Source organism: Geospiza fortis, unplaced genomic scaffold, assembly GCF_000277835.1.
Source record: "Geospiza fortis unplaced genomic scaffold, GeoFor_1.0 scaffold506, whole genome shotgun sequence".
Lineage (NCBI taxonomy): Eukaryota > Metazoa > Chordata > Aves > Passeriformes > Thraupidae > Geospiza > Geospiza fortis.
Window position 1 is genome coordinate 678,289 of NW_005054493.1, and position 17,666 is coordinate 695,954.

The 17,666-nt window shown below is 43.4% G+C and overlaps 1 protein-coding gene across 1 annotated transcript in view; it reads left to right on the plus strand.

Moving 5' to 3' along the window:
- Positions 1 to 15,604, plus strand: part of CEP350 (centrosomal protein 350) — a 71,773-nt gene extending 56,169 nt beyond the window's left edge. Inside the window, exons 34-39 of the mRNA XM_031063301.1 lie at positions 193 to 275; positions 902 to 2,949; positions 3,243 to 3,644; positions 3,732 to 3,878; positions 4,952 to 5,074; positions 11,532 to 15,604. Coding sequence (XP_030919161.1) covers positions 193 to 275; positions 902 to 2,949; positions 3,243 to 3,644; positions 3,732 to 3,878; positions 4,952 to 5,074; positions 11,532 to 11,696 — 2,968 coding nt within the window. The 3' untranslated portion in view covers positions 11,697 to 15,604. The remainder of the gene's footprint in view (positions 1 to 192; positions 276 to 901; positions 2,950 to 3,242; positions 3,645 to 3,731; positions 3,879 to 4,951; positions 5,075 to 11,531) is intronic.
- The last annotated feature ends 2,062 nt before the right edge of the window (positions 15,605 to 17,666 follow it).

Sequence of the window (17,666 nt, forward strand, 5' to 3'; positions counted from 1 at the left end):
TCCTCTGTCCCCATTCCCATTTTCTAAGGCCATAGTATGTTGACAACGCAAACTACTTACGTTATAATGCCACTTTGGTGTGGTGTTACAATTATACATGCCTGCATTTCTATTTTTATCTATTAAAAAAACCAACCAAACATCACCCTCTACTGTAACTGTAATTCATGCAATTTGATTTTTCCAATTTAGGCCTGAGACAGCAAAAAACTGGAAATCACTGACTGAGTCGGAGAGATGCAAAGCATCTTTGGAATCCGTTTCAGAACATGCAGGTAGGTAACTGGAAGAATCCATACTACAGATTAAGATCTTGAATACTGACTGTTTTGAAGTTCTTTAACCTTTTCCTTCTTGATTCACAAAGTGTTTTTAAGAGAGGATGGAGACTTCATAAAATGATAGTGATGGAGCTGTATTTTTTGCAGTTTTATTTAGCAGGATTCTGCTTTTGCAGAATACCTTGTATATTCAGTATTTAGTTTACTCTTTTTGAGGTGTATATGAAACCATAATTAAGTGGCAACCTTTAAAGTGAAACCTTTGTTTCTTGTTCCTTTACCACTTGAGTTCAGACACTTTTCACTATTTTGCAGTTGATGATTATCTCATTATCTCCTGTTCTAATCCTCATTGTATTTGTGGCTTGCAAACAAATAACTGAGTCCTTACCTTGGGAAGCTGGTTAAAGGAACAGAAGTAGAAAACAAGCTTTATAACCCTGGAACTGAATGGAAGTTGCTCATGTTCATAGAACATCCAGAAGTATATGTTTCCGAGGCACCAGTTTATATCTTCTTTTAACACTTTGATATTAATTTAGTTCCCTGTGATTGCAGTTTGCAATAAAACAATGTGGGTTATACAATCTGCTGAAATTCACTTTTTATTTTCCTTCAAGATGCTGTGTCATCAAGGATTGAGAGATCTGTGTCTGTGCACACCAAGAAGGTGGCTGTGACAGCTATCCATGCAGGAGAACCTTCTGAAACAGCTTCCTTGGCTTCAGTGTTACCAGAGAGTTCCAGAGCAGGATCTGGTGATTCCTCAGATAGCTCTTCAGCTCGTCTCAAAGATATGAAAGACATTTGCAGGAGTCTTGAGTCAGTGAACAAAGTGGTAAATGCATCCAGTGTTGGTCCTATCATTAGCCATGAATCTGAGATTACAGAAGATCTGGAATACATAAAGTCAGAGGAATATGAGAATGGAGGTTCTGATGTTAAGCCTGTGGACAGTTCTGACGTCTTGCTGACGTTAGATGAAGGACAGGAGAGTTCACTGGATCACTGCTCTGAAAACAAACTCTCTCAGAAGGAACTGTTAGATGTAGCTGTGGAAGGTCTTCGTGATACAGAAGAAATCTTAGAACAGAGACAGTCAAATAAAGATGCTGTAAGTGGCCCAAGCATAGAGGAGACTTCTCACAAACTCAGCAAATCTGCAGAGGAAAAAGGTGATCTGCTTTCTGAGCAGCTTTTCAGTCAAAAAGAGCCATCATACCCTGATGACTTTGAAGGATCCTCTTCCAGAAAACAAACTTCAGCTGAAGAAACCCTGCCTGGGGCGCGCTACAGAGATGACTTTGAGGGATCCCTGCTCTCTGCTAATGGGAAATCCCTTAGGGAGCAGTCCCAGCACACCCAGGCCAGCCAGAGCAGATCCACCAGCCTGGGCAGCGATGGGGAAATCAGCGAGTGCCTCAGTGACAGGTCTCTCTCTGGCAGCATGCACTCAGAGAGGCTGCTGGAACTTAAGTCCCCAACAGAACTTATGAAAAATGCTGAACGCAGAGATGTGGAGCAAGAACAGGCTCCTGCTTGTTCACCACTGTGGGCCTCGGCTTCAATCACAGAGGAAGCAGATAGTTTGTCCAATTTCAACATTGGAGACAGAGTACTTGTGAGTAAAGTCCAGCCTGGAACACTGCGGTTCAAAGGGCTCACTAAATTTGCCAAAGGGTTTTGGGCTGGTGTGGAGTTGGATAAACCTGAAGGGAACAATAATGGAACTTATGATGATATTAAATATTTTGATTGCAAAGAAAAGCATGGTATTTTTGCTCCCCCTCAGAAAATCTCTCACATTACAGAAAGTATTGATAGCCACTTAGACACAAATAAGGATGATGAAGATTCATTCTTTGATGATAGACTAGAGAAACAACACAAAGCTGAGCAGAAAGATAGAGAAAGTTCTAAACCTGGCAAAGAAGCTGAAAGCCAGAGCAGAAATGCAATGGAGAACTATTCCCAGGATAAAGCTCCCATGGACACAGCTGTTTCAGAAGCCTCAGCTGAGGAAAGGGTTGAAGAGGAGTTGTCATCTAAAGCAAACAGCATAAAAGAGATTTCTGTAGCTACTGGTTCATTTGCCCAAGAACAGTCAGTGGTGAATTACCTGAAGGATGCTGTAAAAGAGGAGGCTGGCCACATTCCTCTCACTTCTAGTGTTGTGGACGAGATTTCCAGTGTTCAGGTGGATGATGTATCGGATTTCCTTTCTGAAAAACTGGAGAGGCAGAAGACACTGGGAGAGGAATGTGCTGAAAAGTTAGATGATCTCTCTCCTGGTGTCGTGGAGAAGCCTGCAACCCCCCTGCTGGATTTGCTGACAAAAGAAAAGAACCAGTTAGAAGCACAGCTCAGCCTGCCTCTTAGAGAAGAAGAAAAGTCAAAAGACCAACTGGAAAAGGTCAGTTTGCTGACAGACAGTCTGCTAAGAGATTTTGTGAAAGACACAGTCAATCAGTTACAGCAAATAAAGAAGATCAAAAATGAGAAAATCCAGCTCAGCAACCAGGAGCTCTGTGATGTGAAGGAGGAAGCCACTACTCCACCCCAGCAGGTGGAAAAGCAGATTCCAGACAGACTGAATAACTTCTTCCTAAGTTCTGATTTGGAAGATGACAGAGAAGAGCTTTCCTCTCCAGACATGTGTCCCAGACCGGTGAGTAGCAGACATCTTGCCCTGATGTTAAGAGTTGCTTGTGCCTTTGGCTGGGGATGATTGAATCAGGAATGTGGTGTGGCACCAGTTGTTCTCCCAGGTTCTGTTGGATGATGTGGAGATTACCTGTATGTTCTGTATGTGTCTCATACATTTTTGTGTATCCCAGTGCATGGCTTGTTTTGGTAGCCATTTCTTGCCAACTACATCAGTAAAGCATTTAAAAATGTAAGCTGAGGGACACAACAGTGTGACACCACTTAGACATTTACTCTGTGGCTCTTGATTCGCAGGAGAGTCCCGTGTTTGGTGCCAGTGGCCAGGAGGAGCTTGCCAAGAGACTGGCAGAGCTGGAGCTCAACAGGGAGTTCCTGAGTGTGCTGGGAGATGATCAGGACTGGTTTGATGAGGACTATGGTCTGAGTTCCCGTAAGCTGCAGCAGAAGCAAGCTGAGGAACCAGCAGTGCTGCCCCAGGCAGAGCCGCAGAAAGTGCCGACCAAGCCGAGCGAGGAGCCCCTGGCGGTCCCTCACACTGCAGTGGAGGTGGAAGGGATGGTGCATGCAGCAGCTGAGGAGCTCTGGAAACTGAAAGAGCTGGGTCACGATCTTCAAAGCTGCAGCCTTAAAGCAGATCTTAGTGGTACCCTCCAAGAGCAGGACACAGACACCATAAACAAGCAGGTTTATAGAAAGGTATGATCTTCAGGCATTTTGGTCTCGCCCTCCAAATTTTTATCATGGACAAAAAAAGCCATAACTGTTACTTTTTCGTTTGTTCAGGTGGTATTTGATTTAACAAGAGAGATCTTTGGGGAAATCTTCGCTGAGGATCCTAATCTGAATCAGCCCATTTGGATGAAACCGTGTAGGATCGCATCTGCCTATTTTCGCCGAGTCAAAGATCCAAATGATCTGGATGAAATCAAGGTAGGACAAAGTCTTTGTTGAGCAGGGAAAGTAAGATAAAAAACACCAAACTGGCATTTACCTGAGTGTTAGAAGATCATAAGAGGTGTATCCAGCAAGAGATGAGTTAAGAAAAGAAAGAAAGAAAATTTGTCAGAATGGTCCTTTTTTACTCAACAGATTGGCCTCCCTGTCCTTATGACCGCTACTGGTTGTTTTTAAACCTCAGTCCTCTGTGCAGAACTGCCAGGGTGACCTTGATCTTATAAAATTGGTATACTGACAGCCTGCTGCTGTAGCAGATTTCTGTATGGTTAAATTGGAATGGATCCAATGGTAGGGTTGGGCCAAATGGGATGAGCTAGATTTTTCCCTCAGACACGCACACCTATACCAACCTTTCTGAGGACAGCAGGAGTTGCTCAGAGGAACCCAAAATTTGACTGGTGAGGGCATTGTTGTATTTGGCAAGCCAGAGGAGGCTTCTATGTATTGGTGGTAGTGCTCAAGGAAGGACAAAATCACAGAGCCTGACTGGACCTAAGGTTAAACTTGCAGGGCTGGACACTGGGGAAAAAACCTGTCTCCCTTAAAGCCTTCCACAAAGAACCTTCCATATGGCTCATCAGGACACAAATGAAAACTTCCACCTGCACTGTTTCTTCTGAAATTGAGAGAGCTGACTAAATTTTGATTAACCTGCTGAAGATACAGCATGTTAACTGTCTAGGAAAGCAAAGAAAAGAAAGAAATAGTATCTAAATCACTCTGTTAGTTGAGAAGACTTTCAAAAGCATGTGGCTGGGGACAGCAGGGACACAGGACAAGGACACCAAATTCCCACCCTGTTTTTCTTTAATATTTTCCCATAAAATAAATTGTCAGAATCCTCTGTTTGTGTAGTATTAAAAATGTCTGTTCTCAAGGTTGAAGCAGCAGCGGGTGTCTTGTTTTCCCCCCCAGTTCTGGGTTTAATAATTGTCCTGCCAAGCTGATGTGAATTCTATAGTGTGACTTTTTTATGGGAGCTGCTTTGTGCATACCTTTAATTTCTTAGCTCAAGTGTGATAAATCTCACCTTTACTGTTCTGTAGAACTTCATTGCTGCTGAAGTACTGAAGTTGTTCAGCCTGAGGAAAGAGCCTAACCACAAAACAGACTGGCAGAAGATGATGAAATTTGGGCGGAAGAAACGAGACCGGGTGGATCACATACTGGTAAGTGGATGAAAACAAACAGTCTTGTCAGGTACTGTCCACCAGACTGAAGTGTGGCACATGAATGTATTTTCAGTATTCAGTCATGCTGTTTAAAAAATACAAAGTGTACATGAGCTGTCAGAAGTCCAGTGCCAGTGACAGAAGGTGACTTGAGTTAATTCTGCCTACTCGTTTGACTGCAGTATAAGTTCACTCACTCCCAAAAAGTTTAAAGCATGAATTTCCAGAAGGAAACAATGAAATATTTGACTGAGAATAAACTTTTTCTTTGAGATGGGAATATGTTTTTCCTCTTACTTTAATATAAAATGTTTTTATTTTGAAGAAATATTATTTAATTTGAGAAAGTAATAGAGAGAATGTAATTAAACTAGTGAATGCAACTACCACTGGGGCAGAGACAGTTCAGTGTTAAAACTGCCTGAGATAGAGCATGTCTGGTTCTGTACAATTTTTGAAAGTTACTTTGTTGTCTTGTATTGCCTAGTTTACATCTTTATTGGCTATAATGATGGTGAAGGTTCTGCTTGGGAATATGAGTCGTCATTAACACTGCTTCACTTAATTACACCTGGAATTGATTCCACACAACAAGCATATATGAGTAATTTGGAGTTGTGGGTCGTGTGGTGTTTTAATTGCCCATCACTGGTGGGTTTTCAACACAGAGGTTTAATTGTATGTAAATAGAATGTATATTTATAGATCCCAATACATCCTGATACTCTTGATTCTGGGACATAGAGAATGTTAAAGCATGCACAAAAAAGTTCTATGTTTAGATCCCCAAGAGATCTAATATTACAGCTATTATGCATGTGTACCAACTTCCTAATGTTTTTGCAACATAGCTAGAAAGAAAGATTCCTTCTAGTTGAAGGCATCCATAGTGCTTCAGGTGATGTTTGAAGTTCAGACAATCCAGTCTGATTTACATGCAGAGCCAGGCATCAAAGATTAATGGAGCTTTGACAAGTTTGGCCTAATAAATAATGTGTTTAATTTTATTTTGTTCTCAAAAGAATATGGTAATAAAACTTCAGCTGAACACTGGGAATAACTCTGTGAAGGTTGCAGCATGCCATGCTTTAGGAATAAGGCAGTCCCTGGGGCATTTCTTACAAATTTATACTGTGATGTGAGCCACTATCAGAGGAACTTTTAACTGAAAACCTAAGGAGATAAGGCAAGAAAAACTGAACTCTATTTTATTAAAATCTCTGTGAAATATGAAGTATTGGACAGCTTTCTCTGTCTCCTAGTCAACTCCAGATTAAGGTCATGAGTTCTGTGGTAGCACAGATCCAAGGCCAGAAGAGGATGTACAGGTGCAAGACCTGCTGCTTATCCCCAGTAGCTCATGAGGTAGCCCTAAACTGAGAGGCCAGGTTTAGGATTCTTCACATTTTGTTGAAATTGTCTTCAAGTAGTACAAGAGAGAAACTTCCTGAAAGAGGAAGTAAGATTGGTTTTGTAGGTTTAGGTGCTGTAGAGTCATCTTTGAAAATCACAATTCAAAATACTTAGTTCCAGTTTTTGTGAAGGTGTAGCCAGTATACACCACTGCAATGTGTAAGGGATGTCATGTGAATACACACATGAGCTCATTGATTCTCCACCTTCTTTTCATGCTTGTAAAGACAATGACTGTTAAAATAAAACATGATCTCTTTAAAGCAGAGATTCTTAGGCTTCTGTTACTTGTATTTAAACTTGGAGCACAGTTTCTTCCCAGTTTCTTTGTTTCCATTTTAAGTCAGATTAACCTTAAAATGAAAACATCCCTTCACGGTTTTTTGTTGAGACAACTGTGTATTCTAGTGATATTGAGAAGATTGAACACACCTGACTGTCCAGTTCTGTCTGACCCAGGAGCTGGGTGTGACTTTTATTTCTTCTGCAGGCACAGAAACAAATGCCAGGCTGTTTGACTGAACTTATTCTCTCCTGATTATGCCTGGATACTCTGTTCTGGGTTATCATATTAAACTTAATTCCCAGTGGAAGGTTCATCCCTGTGGGAAGGGGCACAGCAGGAGAAGCAGCACTGATGATCTCTGTGACACTGGGACCTCTAGGTTGGCCATCACACCTCCTGGGAACAAAAGGGAGAACAAGATGGATTCATCCTTTGCCTCCTTGCTCTGCCTTGAGCTTTGCAGCTTCCTCCAATTGCTGCACTGTTAGTTGCATTTTCACTTCGGTCTGTGTTTTTCCAGCATTGACACCAATGTGGTGAGTCATGTTTTAGTGCCAGTGACAAAAGAACATCTTCCTTTTCTCCTTTCTGCAGCATTCTTTTTGTCTTCAATCTGGCATCTCTGTCCTCAGAAAAGAATTTATATTGTGATTCTTCAGGGATCCCTCTGATATGCTGGATATTTGCTCCAGTTACTAAGATTTGCAGCAAATCTTGGCTTTCAATAAACAAGTACAGGAGTTCACATTTATGAAAAGCTACTTTGTTTAAAATCAAGTTCAAGGAATGTCTAAGTATTTGCTTTCTTCCCTTTTTGTCCCTTCATGTTGTTCCTTTATCACATGTGTGCTGTCTGTGCTTTGTGGAGAATGTCAAATGTACATTTCGGTACATCAGGGCTGCCAGAATCTTTCAAAACCTGTTTTTAAACTACAGCAAGAACCCTCATATCTCCTTATTTAAGTTCAGGTACTGACAATAGGTTGTTTCCACTCCTTTTTTTTCCACTTGGGTCTTCAGCCAAAACTCCCTGTGCTGATCTGTTTGCATGGGGCTAGAACAAACTCTGCCATTGCTTTCCCTGCCAGCCCCTTTCTCTTTTATGTGGAGCTTGAGAAAGCAGAGCTCACATGATACTGCCAAACCTATGTGTTTGGTTTTCACACCTGAGGAGCCTGCCAGCAGAGTGCTGCAAAGTGCTTGATCTTCTGACCTGTTGATTTAACAGCCAAAATGTTTCTCTCTGTGCAGAAGCTCTGCAACAAAGCAGGATTGTTCCTACCAAGCTGGCTTAATTAGAAAGCTCGAGGTGCCACTGCTGTAGCACCCCAGATCTAAACCCAGGGGGAGTGCACAGTAAGAAGAGAGTGAAAGGCTGCTTGTATGCTGTGTCTGAAGGTTTCCAGGCACACTGAGAGCAAAGGGCTGTGAGAATGCACCTGCCTGCCTTCCTCCTGCTGGCCTTCATCCAAGACACTGCTTTATATCTGGGTGCTTATTCTTTTCAGTCTCCCTAATAGTCTACTTACTCCTTAAATGTAGTTTATTTTCGAGATATTCTTGGTTTTGAACAGAAATCTTGAGAAATCAAAACATGCTAAGTCACTCTCTAAATTTCCTTCTGATTATATTACTTCATGTGGGGTTTTTTAGGTGCTGTGACATTTAGTAGAGGGCCAGCAGGATCATGTGACCATGTTATCTCCTAGTTTTTCTTTTGTGTGCATGCCCCCCTTTAAATGTTTTATTTCAAATAAAAAGTGTGCATACAAAAAAAAAAAGGACACAGAGAAAAAAATACCACACAGCCTTCTGCATTTCATCGCTCTTTATGTTTTCATGTAGATGGAATTAAAACTGTACATTAAAACTGTAGTTTTCCTGACTTCACCCAAAAGCAGTTTCTTTCTGACATAGAGATCTTGCTTCCTGGTATCAAATATGTGAAGTTTTACTTTTGTCATGAAAAAGTGCAAAGTACTGAAGAAAAGGCAAAACCCATTTCCATGCAAGCCATGATAGTTGTCAATTATTAAAGAAACTGTCTCAATTACTTAGGAGCAGTTTGTGGCAACACAACAAATGTATCAAACCTTTCCTAGACAAAGGAGTCACAACTGCCTTGGCTCAGATGTTGCAGCCAGGGCTGCAAAGCAGCACAGCAGTTTCCACACGTGCTCTGAATGCACTATAAACAGGACTTGCCTGCAGCTGCAGATTGCACATTCTCACAGTTTTCCAAAAGTATGCTCGAGGAAGTCCTCCTAATGCCAAAGGAAATTGTGCACTCTGCCTCTGAGAGAGGGAGGAATGATACAGGCAAGAGAAAATTAATCATTGATACTGTTTTTCTTTCTGGTTCTGTTAAACATCCAGCCTTTCTCTGCCTGGATCAAGTACCTTCTCCTCTCTCGTTTACTTTTACTTCTTTACCCCATGTATCTCTTTTCACTGCTTGAGCACAGTAAAGAAAGTGTCTCATCACACAGTTGTCAGGGAGACAGAATAAACAGCACCTTAGTGTGGATCTGGACATTGGGGTTTGTTCAAGGCCAGTGAGATCAGAGCTTTTAACCTGCCTGATTATTTTTCTCACTAGCTTCCCCCACCCTCAGTGTTACCTTAACTAATTCTTGACTTCACTTTTCAGCAGTGGAGTGGCTGCTGGCCTGGGAGGGCTGGGCAGAAAATCCCATCAGTCACTGTCATGCAGCTGCTCCAGGTTACCAGCCTTGGATGTCATCAGTCAAGGTCCCTGGGCATCCCCTGGCATTTGTCTCCACCCACCTCCTTCATCTTCAGGATCTTCCCCCATTTCCAGGATCTTTCCTGCAGCAGCCATTTTCACCCCCTCTCTTTGAACCCTCTGTTGCTTTTTCCAAATCACTTCTGCTTTTAGGGAATCCTTTTTCAGCATCACCTCTTCTTTTCATGACCCCTGTCTCTTCCTTATCTAAATAGTCTATGAAGCAGACACACACCACATGATCAGTCTGCAAATTGCTGCTTCTGTCTTATGCCTCTGGTTATTGATGGCAGGACTTGGGACATGCTGCTGTTTACTGTATCAGAATTTACAACCAGCACATACAGGTTGCAGCAGCACATTTCTGTGTCTTCAGGACTTCAGGAGTCTCTTTCAGACATTCACCCCCACACAAACCCACACCCAATTATCCATCACTTGTTAGCCTTCCATTTAAATTATCTTTCACCTACAGCACTCCTTCAAAGTTTGATTGCAAATAGTGTTGCTTCTTCCTTATTAGTAACAAGCCTAATGAAGCCATTAATGCCTCTTCCTTGACAGCTGTGTGGGAAAGAGGCACTTGCTGTGGTAGCACAGATTTGTAAGCAGGCAGTGGGACTCTTCCAAAGCTGTTTGCAGGATGAGATCCCTGCCCCTCTCCCCAAGCTCTCTTAAGAGAGAGAGAAAGGAGCTGTCAGCCTGAAGCCCCGTGTCTAACCAGGGCCTTATGAATGGCTGCAAACCCTGCAGCAGTGCCAGTTCCCTGGGGTTCCCATAGCAGGCTTTTCTTGGGCTTCACACTCTGCTGGGGTTATTGAATCAGCATTGTGCCACAGCAGCTGTCAGCTTCAAAACAGACCCGTTTCTGGGAGGTTTAGCTTCAGGCAAAAGGAAGAGAGTGTCTTGGGGCTATAGTTCATGTTCTGTCTCAGAAAACACCACTATTACATACTGATCCTGGGTTAGTGGGTTTTTCAGTATGTTTAACCTTAATTTGGCAATGTGTAGGTATCTGCCCCACTTGTACACTGTAAATGTATTTTCAGTTCAGAGTGTAAGATTTATGGGCAAAGGAGGTTTCTGCTGAAGCTGAGCAGAGACAGAGCTTTTAACAGGTTTTTGTTGTCATTTTAAATACAAGTGATGTTTGCATTCATTCCTTCTTTTCTAAAATGTTTGAGTGTGTTTAGGTTTGTCTGTAATACTGAAATGGTCAGAAAGACAAATTTTTAATAAGTTTAATTGAAGATGTTCAGTTTGGAGAGACTCTCAATAAGACTTGATTTGCTGAATGAAATTATATATTTCATTCTGATACTAAACCACCTATTTGTCAGTGAGCGGTAAAAGGGGATTTTCTTTGTCAACAATTTAGTAATAGAAGGAAATAAGTACTCTTTGAATGTACTGGTGCTAAATTCCATTTGTAATAATGCTGTCAAATCCAATGAAGCGTGGAGTATTCTGTGCAAATGAGTTGTAATGCTGTCTTATAACACATGTAAGCATTCTTCCTATGCAGAAGCAACTTTAGCTGTTTCCCTAAAGTTTTCTTATTACTTTATAAACTGAACTGCAGTGAAATCTCTTTCTTTTCCCCCTTGCCCCATTCAAGGTCTTTCCATTACTTCTTACCAGTTTAAGCTACAAGGAATCAGCTTCTTGCAAAAACATAATTAGGGACTAATTAATTAATAGAGCTTCTGGTGTTGGCTAAGACTTTCCCATTAGCTGAGTCCTTTCAAGTGAAAAACTTGTGCAGGAATATGAAAGCCTTTAAAATGAATGCTAGAGTGAAAAGTAGAAAACATTCATACAGTGAAATAGCTTGCTTCAAACAGATCTGTGTTCGTTTTGCTATTCCAAGCGTTTCCTGTAATCTCTTACAAAGACAGATATGTTGTTGACAGACAGACTCTGCTTTGGACTCTTTCTGGAACTTTGCAGGCAATATTATTTTAAAGCAACAGAATTGTAATGTTTCTATTGCTTTTCTCCCCTCCAAGGTGCAGGAACTCCACGAGGAAGAAGCGCAGTGGGTGAACTACGACGAGGATGAGCTGTGTGTCAAGATGCAGTTGGCAGATGGGATCTTCGAGGCCTTAATCAGAGACACTGTTGATGTACTGAACCAGATAAACGAGAAACAGAGGAGGCTGCTGCTTGTCTGACAGTGCTGAAGTGAGCTCAGAGCTGCCAACCATGGAGTCACAGGCCTCTCTGACTCCTGACCTGCTCTCCTCCCTGCACGTGCTGCAGCTGGACTTCCACGCGTGGGGTTCCCAGGCAGCTCAGATGGGATGAAAAGAACCTGAACTGGCTGCCAAGACCTCACACCAGATTTATTGTTTGGAACAAGCTGATCCCTCACTTGAGGCTGCTTTGAGGAGTGCTCAAGACTCTTCATGTGCCAATGCAGTTATGTCACATAACTGTCAGCAGCTGCCCAGGGCCCCGGCCTGGGGCTTTGATATGTTTGGTTTGTTCCCTGAAAGGGTTGGGTTAAGTTGGGATATTGGCTGTTTTGCTGGAATGGTGGTCAGCCATCAGTACTCAACTTGTCTTTAGAAATGTGAGTAATTTGGAGAAGCAACAGTTTGGTCAGGTTTTGGTCATAAGCAGAGACTTACCACACTGAACAGTGTTATAATCTTAACACGTCTTCTCCTGCAGTCCTAACAATGTGCATCAGTTCCTTCTGCTTCAGAGCCTATTTAATTCACTTCTCTGTGAAGCTGGTTTTCATCTTTTTTCTGTGATGTGGTACCGAGCATGGTGCCAGCCCAGTCCAGGGAAGTTAGATGATGTTTCTTCCTGCCTACAAGTAAAGAATTTTTACTGCTTTGCTCTGAGGCAGAGCAAGATAAAGCCTCTGCCTAATGTCAAGCGTGAAAGATGAGCCCGTGGACAACTTTCCTCCTACCGTGTAGCACTTCTCTTCCTGGAGCACCAGCTGCTCCCAGATAATGGATACTCAGGATTTTCTCAGGCACGAGACATGCAGGAGTGGAAAATATTTCCTCGCAAAAATTTGGCCTTCAATCCCTCAGCTTTCTCCCTTACTGTCACCTAATGAAATTGGAGAAGCTGTTACTTGAACAATTTAGAGAACAGAGTGTATTCACCAAAGAAAGCAGTGTCTGGTGCTTGACTGTCTGCATGTTTTGTGCTTGTGGGGTTTTTATTTATTTTCAGATAATTTATTAAGTGGATTACAGGAGAGTGTCCTGTGCAGTTGGCTGCTCTGTCTTCTGTTTTGAGACAGACAAACTTGAGAGAGCATCTGCTTTGGAAACTTCCAGAGCCCCATATTCTTCACACAAAACCTCCAGCTTCATGAGGCAGATACGAGGGGGTGAAGGTAGGAACAACCAAACCTCAGTGACAAAGGGTGGGATGCAAGGACAGGTCTAGGAGTGGAGCTGAAAACCGAAGCACCTGGTTCGGAGACAATGGAGAGTTGAGGGGGCTGAGCTGAAAAATTGTGTGAAAATTCCCAGCTCTTTCTATTCCCTTCCTTTCCCAGAACTTCTGCCCCATATTATGTGGTTGGTTTTGATTGATTTGGCTGGATTAATCTGCTGAGTGCTGATTCCTGACCTGTTCTTCTTGTTCTTGTGTTTTTCTTGGAGGAACATGGACAATCTGGGGTCAAACGTTGATGCCTTAATAGTGGATGTCCCTGTTTGCTAACCTGGGACAAGACCCAGAGGGAAATCAGATTCTCCAGACACTGGAGTGTAGACAGACACTTTGAAGCCCTCAGAGGTGCCCCAAAGATGCTGCAGCCCACAACAGGCATGGCAGGGGGCATCTCAACTGTTTCATTCATCTGCTTGGTTCTTGGGCTTCCTGCTGTGCATACCTCTGCTATGCTCCAGTTTGGTTTCTCTTTTCCACCTTTTTTTTTTGGTTGGGTTGTTTATTGTTTGGGATTTTTTGAAAGCTATCATTGGAATATTTGCATTTTGCACAATGACACACAGCTGGTAATTCTTCAGGGACAGCACTGGGAAATGTTGGATCTGCCAGAGGTCCATACAGATTCTCAGATGTAGTGTTGCCAGCACCTCACTTATGAGTTAGTGGTGAGCCATATCCATGGGAGCTCTGTGAGTGGAAGAACAAGGAGGAGGTAATGGTGGGTAGGGACACCTCCATTGGGAATATGCATGTCTGTCCCTCAGTAGTGGGCCTTTTGGCTGGCTGGAAGTCAAATAGTCTTGGTGGAGCATTGCTCAGCTTTTTTTTCCTCAAGTGATTCATTTGTTCGTGTAAAATGTCATTATGCTGAACCAGGAAACCCTTGGATGCTTAAGACAGAAGCAAACTAAAGCTGCTAGATTTAACCAGCATGGTGTCACTGATTGGGTCACCACCTCAGATTCCCTTTCCTGGGTGTATCTCTTTCAATAGCAAGGATTGCTATTTTTATAGGTAGCAATTAAGGAAAGAGGAACAGAAACCTGCAGAGTTGGTTGTACCTGGAGCATCAGGTCAGGTTCTATTCTGTAGATTCTGTGGCCATTGTTGAGAAGGTTGTCTTGCATCCCCAGGGCTTTTTGCTCTTCTGAGGGGCTTGTGGGGTGTTTCTGGTCTGTCCAGCAGGAGTGGGGAGGTTGTGCAGTCAGGCCTGACAGGGCATGGGGGTCTGTTGGAGATCATGTGCCTGTTGTCTTTTGGCTGTAGTACCCTCCACAGAAGCACTAACTGTTTCTAACAGATGTTTGGACAGAAGGAAGCTGTGTCTAAGTAATGGCTTTGTTCCTTTGCAGGCATCACTGATTTATTTTTGGTAGCAATCCTTGCTAGGAGCAACCCCAAAATGACTTGAACGTAACGTGAATTACCTTCTCAATACCTCACGTGTGTTGAGTTGCTTTGAGTTGAGTGTGTGTTCAAAACCTCAAGTGGGTTGAGTACTTGTGGACTGATGATTACTGCGATGAAGCAAGGGTCAGGCTGGGTCAGGCTGCTAGTGAGGAGATATGGGGAAGCCTGGGGTCCCACAAACAGGCTGAATTCTCTGCTTCTCTCCCCAACCTTCCCTTTGTAAGAACAAGATGATATTTCTGCATCCTGGTTATCTCGGTGTAACCACATAAGAAGATTCAAGGCTGGGACGTTTTGCTGAGACTCCTGAGCTGTTTGGGGCAGCAGCAGCTGTCATCACTGGGGACATGCTGCTCCATCTTTGGAAGGATCTCAGAGCCAGGTGGGAAAGCCCAGGCTTGTGGGAACAGTGAGTGTGGGTACCTCTGTAACAGCAGGATGCTCTGTGAGCCGAGCCCTGGAATATCAGTGCTTCTGCCTTTCAGAGAAGGCTTGTTGCTCACAAGGTGGAATGAGGGATTGAAAAATCCCATCTTGTTCCTTTTCCTTTCTTGAAAAAGTGGCCTTAGCTTTCTGCAATACTTGAATAAGTGTGTACCTGCAGAAGTAGCACAGTGACAGAGACCTTTTAAGTGACTATTCTGCGAGGAACTGCGTGCAGTTCCAACTTTCATATCTCTTTGCTACCTTAAGAATATTAGGAAAACAAAGTACTTTTCAGCAGACAAACAGTTGAATCTTACAAGGTATTTAGTGCATCTGAAGTGTTTACAAACCAACTAAAATGGAGAAAAGCAAACTATTGAACTTATTTGTAATTTAAGTGTTAAATGCAAAATTATATACAGATGAAAAAGGAATACTGTAATTAACCTGCATTTACTAGGGGGTTTTATTCCTTGATTTTGCAGAGCCTTTTGATACACATTTGCAAAGCCGCCTTTTGGGAGGCTCGGTCTCCCCATGTACTGTGTTGTGGAAATGCTGAAAAGAAACCCATTTACTGTGTATGTGTAAATAACCTGGTAACTTGGGGTTTGGGCCAGTTTCAGCTCATGTTCACATCCACAGCAGCTTTGCACAGTAGACAGATCCAAGGATGTGGAGGGGGGTGGGAAGGTTTTTTTGTAATTAAGAACTGTAAAATAACCAGGATGGTCCCTGTGTACACCAGTGTAAATATCTTTGGTAACTGAAATGTACTTTAAGAGAACAAAATCTGTAAATAAACTGATTTATAAATTAATCTTGTTTCCTGGATTTTATAAAATTGAGCTTTCCAATTACCCAAGCAGTTGCTAATTCTGACGGTGTCCTGGAGATTTGTCCCTTGTACGTTCCACTTTCTGTCTGATGCTGTACTTGGGATGCCAATCACAGTCTACAAAATCCCATTAGAGTTGCCCTAATTATAATCATAACTTTTTTAGAATTTCTTTATTGTTAAAGCTGACTGTTGATAACACCAGAAAATAGCATTGAGCAATCACTGCAGGAGTTCACAGTGGGAGAAAACTACTCCTTGCACATATTTATTTAAAATATGTTTTAAAAACTCGTGGTTTAAAACATTTTTATGTTAAACAACAGTTTTGGAATTCAGTTCTTCAGAACCTCAGTCTTGTTTTGTATTCCTAAATTGGTACATCTCTGTAGAGCTGCTGTTAGCAGCACCAATCCCGTCCTCACCAAGGGGCAAATATTGCTCCCTGGAAACTTTATGTGTTGGTGGAACTTTTCTAAATCTTTGCTGTTTTCTTTCCAGGACAAGAAAAAAACAAATCACTTTAACACCTGAAAAGTCCTGGAGCTCTGTAAGAGGACAGCCAAGCACTTGCAGTGCCAAACCACAGGTGTGGGCACGTGGTGATGGAGTGGCAGCGTGAAGGTGTGAGCCAGGGAGCACAGGTGTTTATTGAGCCTTCTCAGTGCCTGTGGCCACCCCTGCTATGGTACCTCTGCTTTGTTTTGGTGCCTTTTATTAATGTACAGCCCAGCAGAAAAGGTTTTGTTTCCATTTACTGCAGACCCTGCACAAAACCCAGCATTGGTCTTTGCAGCTTGGAGGACACTGTGTGACTGTCAACTCCTCACCTGCCTGGGAGGGCGGTGTGCATTAAATGGGGGGGGACCTGTATGAGCTAAACCATCACAGTTATTTGTTCTTTGCTTTTCTTTAGCAGAGGTACCTCATCCTGGAGGAGGATTTGCTGCATTCAGGCTTCTATTATGGAAGCAGCTTTGCTGCAGTCCCACAGTGTCAGTGTGCTGCAGGGCTGGTACTCAGTGGAGCATGCTGGGGACACCGTCACAGCCCTCAGACAGAGGGACATCACAGCCCTCAGACACCGTCACAGCCCTCAGACAGACAGGAGGACGTCACAGCCCTCAGATACCGTCACAGCCCTCAGACAGACAGGAGGACGTCACAGCCTTCTGAGCTCAGTGGTTGAACCAGCTAAACGCAGTGGTGGATCCTGGGATGTCCAAAGGTCTGAGGCCAAGTGGTGCTGCAGCCTCTGTGTCCTCATTAGTGAGCAGCAGGAAAGCATCCGTGCTGTGCCTTTCCTTGCACTGCAACAATTTTACTCCATGAGTCCTGTATTTTTGGACAATTGTCTACTTGCATCCATCCCTGGAAGGGGCTCAGAGTGCATTTTATATTGAAAAAAACCCAAACTGATCTGTGCATCTCTGGCTGAATAAGAGGCTTCCTTTAAGAACGGCTCAAGCTGTGGGAGTGCTGCCAAGGTGCTCCGGCGGGTGACGCAGCAAACTGCTGCATTGCTCCTGCTGTCCTTGCCCAGGATGCCCAGCAATCAGCGTGATGAAGGCTCTCATTTCCTCATTTGCAAGTCTACGTTGCTTCCCTTTGTCACTGACTTTCTACCCATGGTGTTTGTGCAACTCTTCCCAGAAGCCTTGGAGCATGGTTACCTTTAACAGCTGTTTCACCTGTGGACCTGGTGAAACTCCTGGGTTGGGCAATGGCCAGCAGCCGCCTTCTTGACTGTGGATTGAATAGGACTGTTTGGTGCCTCCCTTCCCAGGTACAGCCCACTCCCAGGTGCCTCCCTGGGGATGTGGTGCCAGCTGCAGCCATCCCACGTGCTAAAATGCCTGGCAGAGCACTGGAGCGCTTGAAATGTTGACTCTGCTCCAGACGTGCTGTGCCCTGCCTAGCACAAGGGCTTCTGCAATGTCTAGGCTCTCATTAACACAGCCCTGAGAAGAAAAAGAGTTGGTGGGGAGCTGCTGAACACCAGCAGCTCTTCAGAGTGCAGGAAGGAGAGGAGGGGGGCTGCCCA